We start from the raw sequence: 17,829 nt of genomic DNA, 5'->3' as shown, positions 1-17,829 counted from the left end.
GATTCAAAGCGGGGGCCAGGTGACAAGCCGAGCGACAACTTCAAACCACCAAACGACCACCCAAAAACACGCGCAAATACTAACACCTGAAGTTATCAATAACGAAAAACAGGTCTATACTCCGGCGTCTAATAATGTCACCTTTTAAATTGTTGTATTTAAAGTTTTAATGCAAAGTCAACAAAAATAGACCGTTACCGCGACCAACTTGAACTTTGACCTCTAAGTATTAGTTTTCATCTGCCACTTAATTATTAATGGTTAGTTTTAATTCAAAATCATAAAAATATCTACACCATTGAAGTAACCTCGAGTCTCTTGACACATTGACCCTTGAGTATTCAGTTTGGGCTATGATACCCCTTGAAAGAATTTGTCTGGTAACGAGGAGCTTTATCATAAATAGACGTAATTAGAAGCTTCGTCACTTAAGGTATATTTATGATAACTTCCGGAGTTAATGTCAGGTACTTGTTGCCATGAGAAGGAGACAAAGAAAATGAATAAACGGCTGGTCGGATTGCGTCGGTTTAGAATTACATTAGCACCGAGCACAAACTGCAGGGGAATTAGGAATGGATTTCCTCCTGGTCACTCAACTAACTACCACACAGAACATAACAGGACAGGACACGAGGAGTGGGGGAAGGGTTAAGTGAATATACGTCTAACTATATCTTTAGTTACGGGAAGTTCCGCTAGAGGAAGCCGCCGCGCGTCTCCCCATCTCATCCAAAGACAGTTCAGCCTGGAGATAAACTTTCCTTCTGAGTTTTGGATCCTCTTTCTTACTAAAGGGGAGTTCTTGGATGGTTCTTGGTAGTTGGTGGTAAAACGTTGGCAAGACTAGTCAGTGTTAGTTCGACGCGCAACCAGAGTGGTGTGTAAAGTTTTCGTGTCCTCTCTTAAGAGATCTCACTTCAAGTGGCTGGTCAAGCTTTCCCCACCCACTCCCTCTCTCTCTCTCTCACTACTCCTACCCCGAAGGACAGAACTGCTCAGTTCTTCTTTGGGTCGCCCGAACAACCCTTAGGGGATTCAAGAATATATATAGCTTGATATGGAGTCCGGGCAACAGACTCAACTCAAATGTTGACTTTAAAAGAAGTAATTACGTCACTGTTTAATTAAGATCCGCTGATCGACACATATCAACAAGTAAGTACGTTCGCAATATTTTCTTCATTTTTTTAATTTCAATTATCTTTAAGTTTAAATTAAGTATCAAAGGGTTTTACCACAAATATTTCATGTCAAAATTAAATTACTTTAGCGTGTTGTCTCTGAGCCATTTTAAAGTCATTTTCCCATATTTTATTGTGACGTAAAAAAGTCATTTTGATGTTTGTGTTTAAAAATGACTAGTATAAAATTAACTTATAAATTTATTACGTAAGTCTTCTTGCTAGTAATACTGTAGGAAATGTACCGAACCAATATGGTATTCCAGGACTTTTCAAGGAATTCCAATGCAGCCCACTCTTATTATGTTCCCTATAAAATATATAATCACTTATTTATCTAATGTTTATAATTAAAAGAAATTAGAGAAATGGCTTTATCTAGAGCAGATAGAGAAAAATTAAAAGTATCACAATAAAGTACCTATTAAATAGAGTAATTCCTCCAAATTTCAAAATACAATTTTAAATAAAATAACCACAGTTTAAAAAATTCATTTCCCAAATTATAAATTCCCAAAATTCAATAACTATAACAGGAGAAATTTGATTTAAAAACATATTTGAATATTGTCCACCATTAACAATAACAACCCTGTCTTCCCCTCACTTCCCTTCAAAGAACCAAAAGAGTAATGACAGTTCCCCCGTTCCGTACCTTTAAGGGTATTGTAGTGTAATGAATGTATGTCACCATAGTTCGATCCTGCATAGGATCTTTTGACGAGGGTCTTTATTTTATACCTATGAAAGTTTGCCAAAACCGGAACTTATTTTGAAAACTTGTCCTTCCTTCTTCGTCGTCGCAATCTCTTTAAAAGGACGTACAAGACATAACTTCGGGGGGTTCAAAGAGGAAACAAAGAGAAAGCGAGAGACAACCCCCTCCTCCTCCCTGGGGGGTAAAACCTCCTTTGACAATGACGACAGATACGATGGCGAGAGACACGACGGTGGTAGGCAGTGAGCGTTTAAGATACTAGAAAGTGTATGTCTTTCTCGTAAACAACCGGAAATTAGTTCTCTGGTTTTCTTTCTCTGTTTTGGAATAATCAGGTGTGGATATCTCGCAATGAAATGACTTTTCTTTATCGACACCTTCTCTACTTCCTTCTAGGCATTTAAGTCCTGACATAAGTTCAATTATTTCCCCTCTAAGTTCATAAGTAACGGACTGATCAACACCCAGTCCAGCTTGCTTCACCTGCATGGGACTATGGCCCTGGGAATTGTGAAGCAGAATTGTGGTTCCGGCGTTACGCATTTACGATTTTCAAAAATACAACCGCACTTTCTCACTGACTTTCAAGTCATTTTAGAATAAAAGGGGCATGGTATATGGTTGACCCTACTTGACCCCTAATAAGTCAGTAAATCAGTCAGTCATACCAAAAGATTTTTTTGACTTTTTAAGAAGAAATTCTTCAAATCTCAAAAGAACATTGGTTTAGCAGAGACGTTAATTTACTCTTAAGTAGTATACTGATTGAGAGGCCAGAATTTATAGCTGGCAAGCCTTTGGGATAATTGAATATGTCCTCTGCCATCTTATAAAACGTTAGCCATCCACGGATCCCCCTTCGTTAATTGCTAGTCATATATAAATACTTGGTGTTCCCTGCATGCCTATTGTTTGGCCAACGGGTGGGCCAATTAAACCCAATAAATAAAGACTCTTAAGAAAAATCGTGAGCGTGCGTGGGTCGGTTGTTGTAAGCGAGTTTAGAGACTCGCAATTATGGGGGGACGATGTGGTTGGTGCAATTAATTTTGAAGTCTTTGACAGGCACGGCGGTATGGGAACAAGTAGATGATTTTAACAAGCCATTCCCAAAACTAACCAATTATAAACTCCAACATAAGCACTCCTATAGACAACCAAGAAGTTATATCTAGATTACTAGGGATAAGGTGCCTAAGTATTCGCGCCGCGCCATAGTCCCAGTCCCCCTTTGAAAATACAAGGGGGGATGTAAGAAGAGGCCGGGCTATTTCGCTGCCTCTCCTCAGTCGGAAAATACGTAATTTTCGTCATTCGCGACACCGCGCTGACGTGAGTTTTCAAGAACCAATGAGATGCTGGTTGTAGTTTAGAGGCGGGGATTAACTCCGGATAGGCTACGTTTGGACTGGAGATAAAGCTGGAAATGTGGCGAATTCTCCCTAATAAACTAGATATGACTTCTTGCACAACAGTCTCATATTTTCGACTTAAAACTCTAAAGATTTGACTTTGAGCCTGCAAGGTATACATTTTCTCATACAGTTCACAATGTTTACAAGGGCTTATTACCAAAACGGGGTATTTTGTGTCAGCTTTTGCCTAATATAGGTATAACAATGCATTGCGGTTTCCTTAACGATCTTAGGTTCTCACTCTCTCTCTCAATGTGTGTGTGTCTTGTTCCGGTTAATCTGTCGGGGTCTGTTTATAATTGGTATAGATACCCCCCCCCCTTTTCCTGGTTCGATGAATTTTGGTATAATAATAGGTTCTTTGGAGCAACGAAGATTCAATCAAAGCGATGACCCAATTTCTTAGGCGCCCGCGTTGACCGCAAAATGACAATTCCCAACACGGCAAAGACACTAAACTCTATGTCGTACCTTTAACCCAGGTTAATTCCAATGCAGACACAAAACATCAAACAGTTCAGTGTGAAACCCACCAAACTAAGTACTTCCAAAAAAAAAATTAACATAAATTTCTATGGTGTTACCAGGAATACATACTTGGAATCTTTAAGAGACCATAGACCCCATACTAATATCTGATTGAAGGTAAGGGGAGGGGCTTAAACTGTACGCTCCTCCTTCCTCGCATTTCATTGGCTAATAACGTTTACTCGATCAGAACACGCAAAAAGTACTTGTTTACATTAGGTTTCGCCGCGCGTAGGTCAATGTCACGTGGTTTCTAAGTTAAAATGCATTATGCATGACGTCAGGGGTGACGGTTGCTACGCCTCCTCCCCTTTAATTCAAGCAGAAAGGCCCAGAAAATGCCCCGCATAGGTCACTAGCTAAGTCAGTGTCACGTAGTTCCTAAGTTGAAATACATTATAGATGACGCCAGGGGTGCGGTTTTTAACCCTCCGCCCCTTTAATTCAAGCAGAAAGGCTAAGAAAATGTCGCATGTTTAAGATTCCAAGTCGAAGAAATTCATGTGTTCCTGGTGTTACTTATATCAACAATGCAGTTTGGTTTGCAAAATCAAATTCGAAAATTAACGAATTGTGAAGTTCTATATGTAGATCATAAAGATCAAACGTACAAACGACTAGGCTTTCTGAAATAGATGAAGTGTCCCACCCCACTCTCTATCCCTTCATCTGTTCTTTGGATATCTGAACTTGAAGTATATGCAAATATTTGGAATTTTGAACAACGCGTGTATTCCGAATGAAGAGAGTCGAATGCAATCTTCGAAGGAGTTAATCTGGAACTGAGCCTCTATTACAAATCAGGGTATAGTAATTCCAGGATGAAAATCTTGTATTATTTGCGTATTCTAGACCCCTAGTTGCATCCCAGCAAAAACACGAAAAAGGTGGAGAGAGAAATTTTCTATAAATAAATCTTCCGTTTCCCCAAAAGTGTGTGTGTTGGCTGTGTTTAAAACTATAGGAAGCTAAAAATAAGGCACTCTCACAGTCTCTCTACTTCCTACTAACTTTCAGGATGAATTCCTCTATTTCCAGCTGTCAAAATAAAGAGTAGGGGGAAACAATTTCCTATCCCCCCGCGTACTGCATAATGTATTCAAAGACAGGGTTGGGGGGAAGGGCCTGTCTACTTTTCTCCATATATAGAGTCTAGGAATTGCTATAGCTAGCTATAGGCCAATTTCTTTATTCAAAAGAAAGAAATTCCATGGAGCTGACCGATTTTGAAAGCTATACGTTGTCGTAGGTGGTTCCGGCGTTACGCATTTACGATTTTCAAAAATACAACCGCACTTTCTCACTGACTTTCAAGTCATTTTAGAATAAAAGGGGCATGGTATATGGTTGACCCTACTTGACCCCTAATAAGTTAGTAAATCAGTCAGTCATACCAAAAGATTTTTTTGACTTTTTAAGAAGAAATTCTTCAAATCTCAAAACCCAACTCCGCATATCCTTGACAAATTTACCAAGAAAATTTATTTCTAAGAATAATAATCGATTTAAAATTTGACATTTAATAATAATTATATTATAATATCAGGGATAGATTTAATTTTTGAAGTAGGAATGGAGTCTAACGGTTAGTATTTACTTCAGTTATTCCGACTCATAGACCACCCAGTGTAGAGCCCCTCCCTCCAACACGTACTAGCGAAAAGTTTAAATTATCTTATTGGCTGACTCACTTAAACTACGTTTGATGACGTTGCTGACGGGAACAGCGAAAAATACGTAATTCCTTTTTACCTCTGTCGCTATGACCCTCCCGCCTTCTTTCATACTCCCCCCCCGTCCCGTGGAAGGGGGTCCGGGACTTTGACGCGCGCCCAGATATTACTCTGTTATCCATTCCTACTTCTAAAATTAAATCTATCCCTGAAGATAATATATAATTTTATATTAGCATTTAAATAAGCTATCGCTGGAAAGGACACCGCTTGTCATGCATAAAGTATAGCAGGGGTTGAGTGACTACCGACCACACTTTTCCCAGTTTATATTGATCATTGACAGGCAAGGATATATATATATTCTAAGCTCTTTGCACAAAATATATCTCGTACGTAGCTCCTAACACGTCATCATCAAAAGGAGGATGAAGATGGAGATGAAGAGAGTGTTGCGGGTAAGCGTATAATGGACAAAACCTCTTAGGAAAGAGATCTCTTTAAGAACTTAACCAAAGTATGATGATATTTGATACGGAAAAACCATCCAGGATGGTCGGTCCCCTTTTTATGGTAAAAAGATATCTTCAAATATCTCCATCCAATCCATAAAGGTCCTTAAAAACCTTAATATAACCATAAGATACGCTGTACCGTGTGAGTGGTTTTTTTGTTTTAAAAACCGAACTACCAGATTAGTATTATTCGAGTCATATCTGTACAGGGTAAAATATACAAAGTATTCTTCGAGTAATTAACTATCTGTACAGGGTAAAATATACAAAGTATTCTTCGAGTAATTAACTATCTGTACAGGGTAAAATATACAGAGTGGTCTTCGAGTAATTAATTTTGTGTACAGGGTAAAATATACAGAGTGTTCTTCGAGTAATTAATTTTGTGTACAGGGTAAAATATATAGAAAGTTCTTCAAAGTAATTAACTTTGTGTACAGGGTGAAATAAACAGAGTGTTCTTTAAGTCATTAACTTCATGTACAGTTTAAAACATTGGCCTGCTTTTGGGACACCCGTCTCATTAAAAAAAAACCCAAAAGCCGATGTACAAAGTGTTTTATATTTAAAACCGAACTATAGTGTTTTTCAAGTCATTGCCTTGGTATTCTCCACAAAAACCAAAGAACACTGTATCAATGTTTATAACTGAAGTACTGTACTAGCCCAGGACTTTTAGGGTTTGACCTAGAACATTTGAACATAAAGATGAAAATTCGTACATGTGTTGTTTTTGACCCAACAAAAAATATACTAAAAGTCCCCTGCTGTAGAGCGCGAGCTTTCGCCGCCATCTTGGAAAATGGCCGCCGGGAATGCTAGCTACAATGTATTCCACGTTCTTCTTCAAAAAATATGAAAATTGGTACACATTATTATTGTAACCACTAGAACATCATGGCAAAATTTTATAGCTCTGTGTTCAATAGTTTGGCCGCCATATTTGAAAATGGCCGCCGTTAATGCTAGGTACAGTATATTTCACCATGTTGTTGGAAAATTATGAAAATTGATAGGTATTACAATCAGAGCTTTGTGAACCTCATAGTAAAATATTGAAGCCATTAATCAGATAGTTTGGCCGCCATGTTGGAAAATGGCCGCCATCAATGTCATATAGATACAGTATACGGTTGAAAAATTATGAAAATTGGTAATAATTATGTTGAAGACCGTCTAAGCATCATACTTGAATATTGAAGACGTGCTACTGATAGTTTGGGCGCCATCTTCGAAAATGACTGCTGGAAATGCTAAATATATTTCAAATATATAAATCTTTTTGAAATTCCTTTTTTGAATAGATGATTTTCATTAACGTAATAAACAACAAAAAATGGATATCTCGAAGTCGAAATTATCGACACCATCTTTAAAAATGGCCACATGAAAATCATAGCCCTAAATTCTGAAAGAAAGAAAAGTTATTCTAAGCTGTTATTCTCAACATGTTGATTAGAGAATATGATTTAATATGGGGTTTATACATTCTACTGCTGTTTAAGATTAGAATTTAGACAGATCTCTAGCATTTCAGACACATTCATCGTCATCCTGAAGATTTTTCATAATAATTGCATGTCACAACCCTTGATTAGGCGCTACACATAGCTGGGGGCCTTATCAGCGCCCCTCCCCATCATATTCCAAATTGAACCTGCGGAACCGCCGTCATGGCACACGGGATCAGCCAGTGGGACCGACAAACGCCACTTGAGCAGGTGACAGAAGCTGGACACCGTAAGCGGCGAGCCCATTCAGGAGGTGGTCGGTGACAGGGAAGGATTAAGGCAGCAGAAGACTCGAGGGGACGGGGAAGTTCTCTCCAAGCACAACAGTGACATACGGCCCAAACAAATAGTGTATCCGCGACCCCTAGAGGGTTGCCAATAGCGGGGGCGAGCCAAGGCAACACCTGGGTGGGGGCGAAACGGCCCAGCAAAACCTTCACGGAATGGGGCAAGGAACGGTCTGAACCAAGAGCGAACCCAAGGAACTCCCGAACGGTCACACTGAACACGGGCCCCATCTGCCACGACAAGTCCTTTGATATAAAAAGGTTAAGAGAGCACTTCTTTCATTTACGTGCTGTAACTGGGTATGGTAATGATAAGGCGTGGTTTAAATAATGACAGATAAGCAGCATGTTATAAATTCGTTGCGCTTTTTTAATATATTGCATCTAAGAAAGCCATAGCTGCTACAGAAGAGAGATTTCTTGTCGATTTTTAGGGTGATAATGGACACGTCACGCTTCAACTCTGTAGATATTACACGCATAATGGAACCGATAGTTGTTTACAACTGACCTACGCAGAGTGTTGTTGGTAGGTCCCTAACTTCGCGTATACAGGGTGTTTAAACGATACGGGAAGAAAAACATGGATGGCGTGCCCTTAAACGATTAAACTTTTGAGAGTTAAAAGTACTTAGGGGTGCGCTATCTTTAAATTCTTGGTTAGTTGCCAGCCAAGAAAGGTAGGTGGTAGAGGAGGTTAACGCTAGCTTCCTGGAGGGAGACAACTACGTCGTCTTACAAGAGAAATAGTATGAAACTTTCTCTCTGTCGGTGTTGATGTTGGACTCGAGGGCAGACATTAAAGTATAGAGTATAGGTCCGGCAGCAGCCCAACTATCCAAGATATGAATAGAGTCCACGATATGTACGTATCTCTATTACTTCATACCTTTATGACTACGAGGTACTTTTGATACGGAAGTTTATATATCCCACCCCAAATACGTAGTATCTAGCAATACTCTAAGTTTACTTTCAAAGTTAGGCTAAGTTCAGCTAACTTTCCAGGTATGAGTTGCCACAATTTTACGTTGCTGTGTAAGTAACACAGTTCAACGTTGTAACCCCAAGAAATTATCCACGTTAAAATCAATTAAGTTCTTAGAACGCAAATAAATAAATAAATGACCTCTTTGGTACATTGTCCACCTCACTTTTTCCAGGTTATCCCTGACCCTTGGCATCCCTGTTTGTCCTTCATCTTTCTCGGGTAGGATTTGAGTTGGTCCATTATACAATTTTTAATACAGTTTCTAATTTATTTTGGGGCAGGATGGGAACCGGAAGAACCGGTCGCAAAAACCCTCACGCGAGGACGTCAGCCTCTCAAGACTGGTCAAGAAGTTGGGTTTCAAATGGCGACACTAATACCTTGGGTGACGATGATGACCCGCGAGGATTCATGCCCAACACGCTGGACACCACGATCTACCATGTTGGAATTTACGGATGGCGGAAGAAATGTCTGTACTGTTTGGTCATGTTAATTATGGCCATGTTGATCGTCAACATCGCCTTGACCGTTTGGATCATACGTGTACTTGACTTCAGTGTCGTAAGACTGATTAAATTATTCTAACATATCATATACCTAAGATAACAATAACGCAATAATAAGTTAAAGATAGGAGAGTGTAGTTACAAGTTTGTCTTTAACTGACCATATCTTTTGAACTATTATAGATAGAGTAAATTTGAAAATACCCCCTGAAAGCCTACATTCCGTAGAGTAATCGCACAGAGTTTCATAAAATTCCCGTGTTAAATAAGGCCCACAGAATAAAAACTACACCTAAGATAACAATAATGTAATTAGTTAAAGATAGAAGATTGTCGTTACAAGTTTGTCTTTAACTGACCATATCTTTTGAACAATTATAGATAGAGTAAATTTAAAAATACCCCCTGAAAGCTTACATTCAGTAGAGTAATCGCACCAAGTTTCATTAAATTTCCATGTTAAATAAGGCCCACAGAATAAAAATTATTTGAGCATCCCTAATCAAGAAAAAATAAAATTCAACTTAATCTTCAAAACATTATATCTTTTGATCCATCAGAGATAGAGCAAATTTGAAAATACCCCATGAAAGCCTACATTCCATAGAGTAATCGCACTGTGTATCATCAAACCGCGATGGCAAATAAGGCCCCCACAGGGAAAAGAATAGATAATAAGGTGTCTACAATTAAGGAAAAAGTGCTTATAATGTTCCAATTTTTTACAACATATAGAAGTGGCGCTCATTATTAACTTGTATTATTGTCTTATATTATAGTAATGTGTCTTAATATTATTAACTGCAGGGCGGAATGGGCAAGTTACGCGTGACAGAGGCGGGATTACGCTTGGAAGGAGAATCAGAGTTCCTGCACTCTCTATGGGCTTCCGAAGTCCACTCGAGAAAGGTATATATAGCATTTAGCATATCATTAATTAATAAGTATCCATAACAACACAATTAAGCCGCAGCACCAAATCCTATCCTCGTTACGTAAGATGTAGCCCCCCCCCCCCGCTTGTTTCAGACATAAGATAAAGACGCGTAATTTAAGAACTACATTTTTAAAATCAGAACTTAGAACGAAATAGTTACGTCTTTACAGGAGGTAAAGAATTTACTTCCGTTCCGTTTGAGTTATAAGGAAGTAAGATTGAAAGGCTGCAATTCTTTTTAAAATAATGGAGAAAGGGTCTTTTTAAAGCAATTGTTTCCTTTATAAAGTCAAAACTGAATGAAAAAAAGGGGTCATTTTATTTCCCGTTTTTCCTAAACTTAAACTGAACAGAACTGAATAATCTTTGATACAGACTCGAGAAATATTTTCAATTCTCCAAATTTTCTTACAGGACAAACCACTGAAGTTGGAATCAGCCAATAACATCACTTTGAACGCCAGAAATACGCGAGGCCTTATTACCAATCAACTCTACATGGGTATGATTCTCAATTTAACTAAATATTATCGACTCCTCTCAATAATTATTCTCTATGTCATAAACGCGATTGAATATTATGCATTTCAGGATCTTCCTTATTGGAGTCAATGGCGGACAGATTCACGGTGAAGAATTCGCGAGGGGACGTCCTTTTCGAGGCCACCGATGACCAAGTGTCCGTTCATTCCAAGACCTTGAGGATTACTGGTAAGTCAAGTAGACAAGTACCTTAATAATTAAGGGGAACTAATTGGGTACGTATCTTAGCACCTGGCGGTGTTCGCTTCTCGGGTTCAGTTCAAACTCCCCTGATTAGAACAGAACCATTTGAACAACTCAGGTATAGGTCAAAGTTCATTTAAATTTCTGAGTGGATATTTGGGGGTTTAAATACTTGTAATTATAGGTTGGAGTCACCAACGAGGTCTTTAAGAATTTCAGCACCTGAAGGGGTCTCATTGGAGTCTAGGGCCGGAGATATTAGCCTCACTTGCATGAAGAATTTTGATGTCAAGTCAAGAGAGGGCGTCGTGAGTTGAAATTTAACTATTTTGACCTCCATAACCTCTGACCCCCCCAGATATTTTAGTTATAAAATTAGGGTATATAAGTCTCATTCCTTCATAGTATTCCCTTGGTAGAATTGTTAGTTAGTTGGACCTTAGGGTTCAGAAAGGGACTTCAAATTTCACTTATTTTAAATTTGACTTGCAATAACCTTTGACCCCAACAATTTAAGTAAAACAAGACGTCCCATTCCTTCAAATAATGTTTCTTGTAGAATTGTTAGTGACTTAGAAAGTTACGAAGTTGGAGTTCAGAACTTCGACAAACGGGACTTCAAATTTAACTTATTTTAAATTCGACTTTAAATTAACCTTTGACCCCCAACTATTGAAGTGATACAATTAGGGGATATTTATATAAGTTACATTCCTTCAAATAACTGTTATGTAGTTTGTAAGGTAAATTGTTAACGAGTTGGACAGTTATGACCTTGAGCTCAATATTTAGTATAACCTTTGACCCCAACAATTTAAGTAAAAAATTACGTTCCGTTCCTTCAAATAATGTCTCTTGTAGAATTGTTAGTGACTTAGAAAGTTACGACGTTGGAGTTCAGAACTTCGACAAAAGGAGCTTCAAATTTTACTTATTTTAAATTCGATTGAATTAACCTTTGACCCCCAATAATTTAAGTAGTAAAATGAGGAGCTATAAGTGAGATTCCTTGAAATAACTGTTAGGTAATTTGTAATATAAAATTGTTAACGTGTTGGACGGTTATGACCTTGAGGTCAATATTTAGTATATAGTTGTTCAAAGTAAAATGGTATCTTAATTACGTTTTAAATTATTCTAAATTATAGATAAGTCTCGATTCGGAGGTGATTGAATTACGCAACCTAAAGGAAGCATTACCAACAACGCGCGGCAACACGTACAAAGGAATTTATCAAATTTGCGCGTGTCAAAACGGCCGATTATTCGTCGTGGCACCCGAAGCAGTTTGCGAAGCCAGTAAGGAAACGTGCGAAACGACACCATTGCAAAAAAGATCAAATTCTCCCAAAACGTAACGTGAAGTGAAACAAATTACGAACAAATAAAACTTTACAGGGGAATAGGGGGGCGAAAAACCCCCCAAATCCCGCCCCCAACCAACCCCACAAACACACAAACGATATCCATTTTAATAATGACGCTAATAAACTTGAAAGGGGACCGGGGGAAGCAACCCAGAAATGAAACCCCCATGTACTGTTATAATAAAATCGGACTGGTGGTTTAAATGTCGGTCGGTAACGGGGGTCGTACCCCCTGGTATTCATTATAGGTAAATCATAAAACCGCTGGTACAAAAGGAGATCAATTGGGGTGTGTGATGGGGGGTAGGCAAATCTGAAACCTTTCTTCCGATATCGAAAAATAGATGCAACGCAACTTTTAACAATGTTTCAAATATCGATTGAATCAAAGGGGTTGGGGGTTTGAAACCCCACTTACTACAATGCGAGAGCTATGCTTGGACCAGCCAAGAGTAATGACATACTTTTGGATGGGGGAAAGGGGTAACTACCCCCCAATATTAAGTATATTATCTCAAATGTAACTTTACGCTTTCAAATTAAATAAAATGGTTCCATTTCGTTGTTAAAACTGAATTTTTCTAATTTGGTATTTAGATATAAAATGCAGTAAATACTCAAGGGGTAAAACCCCCGTGTTTATTTTTTACTGGGGGCTCCGTAATCCATCATATCCCTTCTTTTATATAGTTTTTTGGCGACTTGCCTCTATGGCGCAATTCCAATACCTCGCTATTTTCAATCTACTCGTATATTGCTTCTTTCCAAGCCACTGATGGAGTATGAATTCTCCATAGGAGAAAAATGGGGTATTGGCACCTGCAGCCTTTAACGGTATAAATTTACAGCGCGTGCTGTCATGACTCCGCAACGCGTTCAATCTTCAAGACACTCTATAGTTCCAAAAGTTTTTCTTCTACTGCTTATGTTTTAGAAAAGTGGTTCACGTGGGAAATCATTGTTTTAAAATTTAACACATGCAAGTCTTTCTTAACATACAACAAGGTTGCCAGCCACAAGTCAGAAAAAAAACTGTGCAAGTATAAGTATGAACGTAAGTGGCTTAACACTAACTCAATCCATACTAGTCCTCGGTCAATTCTTCAACGCAAGGATACGTAGATTACAACAGAAGTATATAATACTTCTCTTCGAGAGAAGTGTACCACCACCATAAAACGGGCGGAGTAATTGTAACATGAATCTTCCCAACATCATTCAGAACATTTATTATAGCAAGATTACTAAACCGAATCCCATACGCCATGTAATAAGTTAATTACCTCATCATTACTATATCTATTAGCGCTGCTTAACTATTTGCCAACCAAGGCGCATGCGCTTGTGGAATTTTGTCCCACGTCAAGACAATCAACGTTTGCTGGTTAATTGATTTCCGAGGATTTAGCAAACAAACAAACGATTATAGACTTAACCCTAGCACGGTGCGATGCATGCCCATCTGAAGTTTGATGAGCAGGAGAGCAAACAAAAATCATGTTATAACTAAAGTATTAAGATCGAGGATACAGAGTGTCATCCTTCTTCTATTATCCCCTTCTGCTGATTACACTTAATTCAGATATAGCAAACCCAGTACAGAGAGAGTTAGTTAATCGGGCGACACTTAGCGACTATACACGTGTTAAAAGGTTTGTTCTCATTAGAGGTTTTAACTTCCTTTGGGGGGAGGGGAAACAGTGTTTGAATGGGGGGAAGGGTTAGGCATTCATTTGTTTCGGGCGATTTACAAGCAATATATTTTAGCTGATAAGAAAACCTAGCTCGGCTCCTGAGAATTGATCCAACTTACAGTGGAGGCTGCTTAATGTTTTGGGGGAACAATCAACTCTTGCCCCCCTCTCTGGCTTAATTACTAAGAGATACAAGTACTGGTAAGGCTACAAGTACTTGCAATACTTGTACTATCTCTCTTGAAACAAAGACAGCCCAAGCGCTATTCGATTTTTCAATTTCTGTTGTATCTTTTACCAGACACTTTTGAGTTTAGTTACGGGGCAGGCAGTTCAAACTTGTGTCCGTTGATACAAAGATAATACAGGTAAAGGTGGGACTAAGAGATAGAGGAGTACAAGGTAACTGGCTTATTTGCAACTACCTATCTTTGTCCTTACTGTCTCTAAGTCGGTAAATATGAGAAAGGAGAGTTACGATTTTCCCTAATTTCTTTTGGTGCAACTCCTAAATTTCTTTTAAGAATGTTGCGATGAAAATTCTTTCTAGTCTTGTTTTAAAGATAACCCATCCCGTCTGTGGGGACGAAGGGGGTGGGGCGATACTGTAAGGTGTTAAGTAATAGGTTGTACATAGACTATTACATTAATTTCTTAAAGAGAAACCCAACACACAGGGGCGGGAGCACGCCCTCTAAGGTAGGTTAGGTTAAGCGTGAAGAGATACTAGAAACGTTACAGTACACTTTAAATCATACGAATAGTTTAAGGGGTACTGAAACTCGTCAAAGGCGTTAAGTAATAGGCTGTACATAGACTATTACATTAATTTCTTAAAGAGAAACCAACACATAGGGGCGGAAGCACGCCCTCTAAGGTAGGTTAGGTTAAACGTGAATAGATACTATAAGAACGTTACAGTACCACTTTAAATCATACGAATTATTAAAGGGGTACTGAAACTAGTCATTTATTATTATTATTTTTTATTATTTTCAGTGTAGAATAATATGGGGGTAAAAATAAGCTAATAAAGGTAAGTAAGTCAAGCCCCCACATGTCAAAAAATCTGTTAATATACACATACGCATCTCTTCCTTTACATAACTCCCCTCCCAAGAAACCCATGTCATCCAAATTCCAAACTCCGTTAAAGCAAGTAATCGAAATATGGAAATATCCGAATTCTTTCATAAAGGGAGTATGAAACGAATTTTAAATTGTCAAAAGGCAATGGCATTACGTCACGTGTATATATAAAAATTAGGGTATGGGATAGTGACTCTCTTTCAATATCTCTTTTGACATGAAGATGCCGCCGATGACTTTGCCTGACAATTTCCTGTTAAGGTTGAGGCAAAAATGTATATGTGAAATTTTTCTTCCTTTTTTTGGCGTAGCGCTTCACTTTATATTCAAAACTGATTTACTTTAAATGTCACTGACGTTTGAATTTGATGGAAATTTCATGAACTCATATCCATAGCCTAAAAACTCATTTCCTATATTTTTATATATTTTTTTTATAAAGTTATAACTTTATACCAAGAAGTGATATCTTGTTGTTTGTAGGCCTCGTGACAGTATCATCCACTTGCCGCCCTTTATCATAGCTTCAAACCGGGCCATTAAAAATCAATGTAAAATAAAAGAGGGTATATGGTATGGTATGGTTTGATAAATTATTATTTTTCAAAGTGTCAATTGCGTGACCTCGTTTCTAAGCCGTATCTTTTGGGGTATCTTAATTAAACACAAATGTCACCTCCTATTTATCGGACACTGAATTATGGAAGAAAATATTCATTCCCTGACCTTTGACCTCGAGTATTTACTATCATTGCATTGACAACCCTTAAAAGATCTTCTCTCTAGTTTAAAATTAAAGGTACGACCTCTAAAGGTTGACCACTGTTGCAGTATCAATTCCTGATGGGTCCCCGTGACCTCTGACCTCTAAATACTTAAGTTACGACAACTCTTGAAAGTACATCCCGGTATATTTTTATCTAACAGGGTGCAAAGTTGTTATTGAAGGTATCTTACAAATATTTATTATTTATACGTTCCCCCGTGACCTATGACCTCTGCGACACCCCCATAATTGGACTACCGCGGTGAACTTTGACCCCTAACAGAGTTATAGGGGGTGCGAAGTTGGGACTGAAGGACTTTTTTGCAAATACGTACTATTTTACATTCATGGTAGAATTGAATAAAATGAATAAAAATAAATACACATAAATAGAATCGGGATGCAATTTTCAAAGTCAATAAAAACCACACTGCTTGTATCCTTTTTCATCTTAGAAATACAAAAGCGAACCGAAAAATGAACAAGAATCCCATTTTTCTAGACAAATAACAGACACGCACACACACAATGATGGTTGGTTTGTTCGTTTTCAACGTGTTTCAATTTATCTTACTATACCTCAGCTCACAAATGTTTGTTTAAACCCCTTTCCTCCCCCAAAATCCACTTCCGTTATATTTTTCAATTTAAAATTATTCACGCTTTAAGGGGCATCGCAATCTTCCACAACACTACCATCCCCAAGCCTTTAATCGACCCATTCTAAGCCTGCAACCAACCGTTTCGCTACCTAGACACGAAACGACAGTGGGTGGTCGGTCTAAACCGAAACGGAAGTAAGGATATCGGAAGTAAATATGAGCTAATATTTATTAAGAGGGTATTGTATCCTTGAAACGAGCTCATTTCCCGAAGATTCATGGCTATAAATGAGTCTTTTTAAGGATGAAATTGTTTCAAGAAGTGATTATCGGAAGTAAATATAAGAGAGAAAGGTCATTTCCGGTCCGGTTTCCTTCCCCCGGCCGCCTTTAAACTTGAGATAAGAAGAGGAAGTTAAATTTTAAAGTGGGCAATTAATTTCGAGGAAGACGAATTTAAAGGGAGTCTAACGTTCTTTCTTATAAAGGACAAACATTCTGTCCAATTAACAATAAACTGTGGGTGATATTCCCTTTAATAAAGGCGGCAGAAGATACCCAGGAGAGATTTCCTTAAATCGGATGTTATATTTAGCCTGATTTGTAGACGTAGCCTTTTAATCCCAGAATGAATCGGTACCCGCATTTCCTTCCTGAATGTTTCTAGCGCGCGTTAGTCCAATCTTATCATTGTCCAACTAGGCCTAGGAATGTCTGAAATTTGACTAATTGGATGGAACACGATTTTCCACTTAAAGAGCTACCATGGGGGAGATGGTCTTCAAGACGGAAGTACTTCTAACTTAGGATAAATATGGCGAGACTAAGGTCAAAAGGTCATTGATCACCAACTGAAGATAGTTCCTTATCGAGCTACAACTAATCTACCATCCATAGATATGTCATGGAAGCCCGGGATTAAGATGGAATAAAGCACAAAGGGGTGCGCGAAAAGTGTTGCCAGAAAACTACTTTGCAGTTTGCAAAAGAAGGTACGAAAATGTTGGTACTCACCCACTGCTGATAATGGCGTTCTGTCAGTCTTTACTATTGGGTATTTGCGCAAAGCCTTGGCTGTAACATTAGCCTTGGAATATATGTTCAAACCCGGTTTCATTTCTTTAGAAAAGTCTCCAACAGACCTACTACAGTTACTAAATAGTTAATTACACGTTAAATGATCAGTAAATCTTGCAACTAACGAAGGCACTAAAAGAACGGCATCGTAAGTTCGAAACCGGTGGAGCCCGCGCTATTCGCTAAAGTTTACTGCTAAAACCATAGCCCACTCGATCACGCGCTCACCGATACAAGCTG

General features: G+C 38.4%; 2 protein-coding genes across 2 annotated transcripts in view; one reads left to right on the top strand and one right to left on the bottom strand.

Annotated features, from left to right (window-relative positions):
* Positions 1–17,748, bottom strand: part of Rab30 (RAS oncogene family member Rab30) — a 57,057-nt gene extending 39,309 nt beyond the window's left edge. The window contains exon 1 of the mRNA XM_089846066.1: positions 17,527–17,748. The gene's annotated coding sequence lies outside the window, so the exon portion shown is untranslated. The remainder of the gene's footprint in view (positions 1–17,526) is intronic.
* Positions 660–12,926, top strand: LOC149654496 (zeta-sarcoglycan-like). Its single transcript, XM_089846056.1, has 8 exons — positions 660–1,158; positions 9,104–9,386; positions 10,139–10,240; positions 10,683–10,770; positions 10,860–10,979; positions 11,040–11,112; positions 11,179–11,302; positions 12,143–12,926. The coding sequence occupies exons 2-8, from the start codon at positions 9,105–9,107 to the stop codon at positions 12,350–12,352; spliced, it is 999 nt and encodes a 332-aa protein (XP_089702182.1). The 5' UTR covers positions 660–1,158; position 9,104; the 3' UTR covers positions 12,353–12,926.
* Positions 17,749–17,829: the final 81 nt, after the last annotated feature.

The sequence above is a fragment of the Phalangium opilio genome, unplaced genomic scaffold, assembly GCF_054372755.1.
Source record: "Phalangium opilio isolate 3A_F unplaced genomic scaffold, DU_Popi_V2 ptg000079l_1, whole genome shotgun sequence".
NCBI classification, from domain to species: domain Eukaryota; kingdom Metazoa; phylum Arthropoda; class Arachnida; order Opiliones; family Phalangiidae; genus Phalangium; species Phalangium opilio.
This window is presented reverse-complemented; position numbering and strand designations above follow the sequence as displayed.

Coding starts and splice junctions, on each gene's coding strand:
- LOC149654496 (XM_089846056.1), top strand. CDS start 9,105: ATGGGAACCGGAAGAACCGGTCGCAAAAACCCTCACGCGAGGACGTCA. Junction 11,113..11,178: donor GAACCATTTGAACAACTCAG/GTATAGGTCAAA, acceptor TTGTAATTATAG/GTTGGAGTCACCAACGAGGT. Junction 11,303..12,142: donor TCAAGTCAAGAGAGGGCGTC/GTGAGTTGAAAT, acceptor TCTAAATTATAG/ATAAGTCTCGATTCGGAGGT.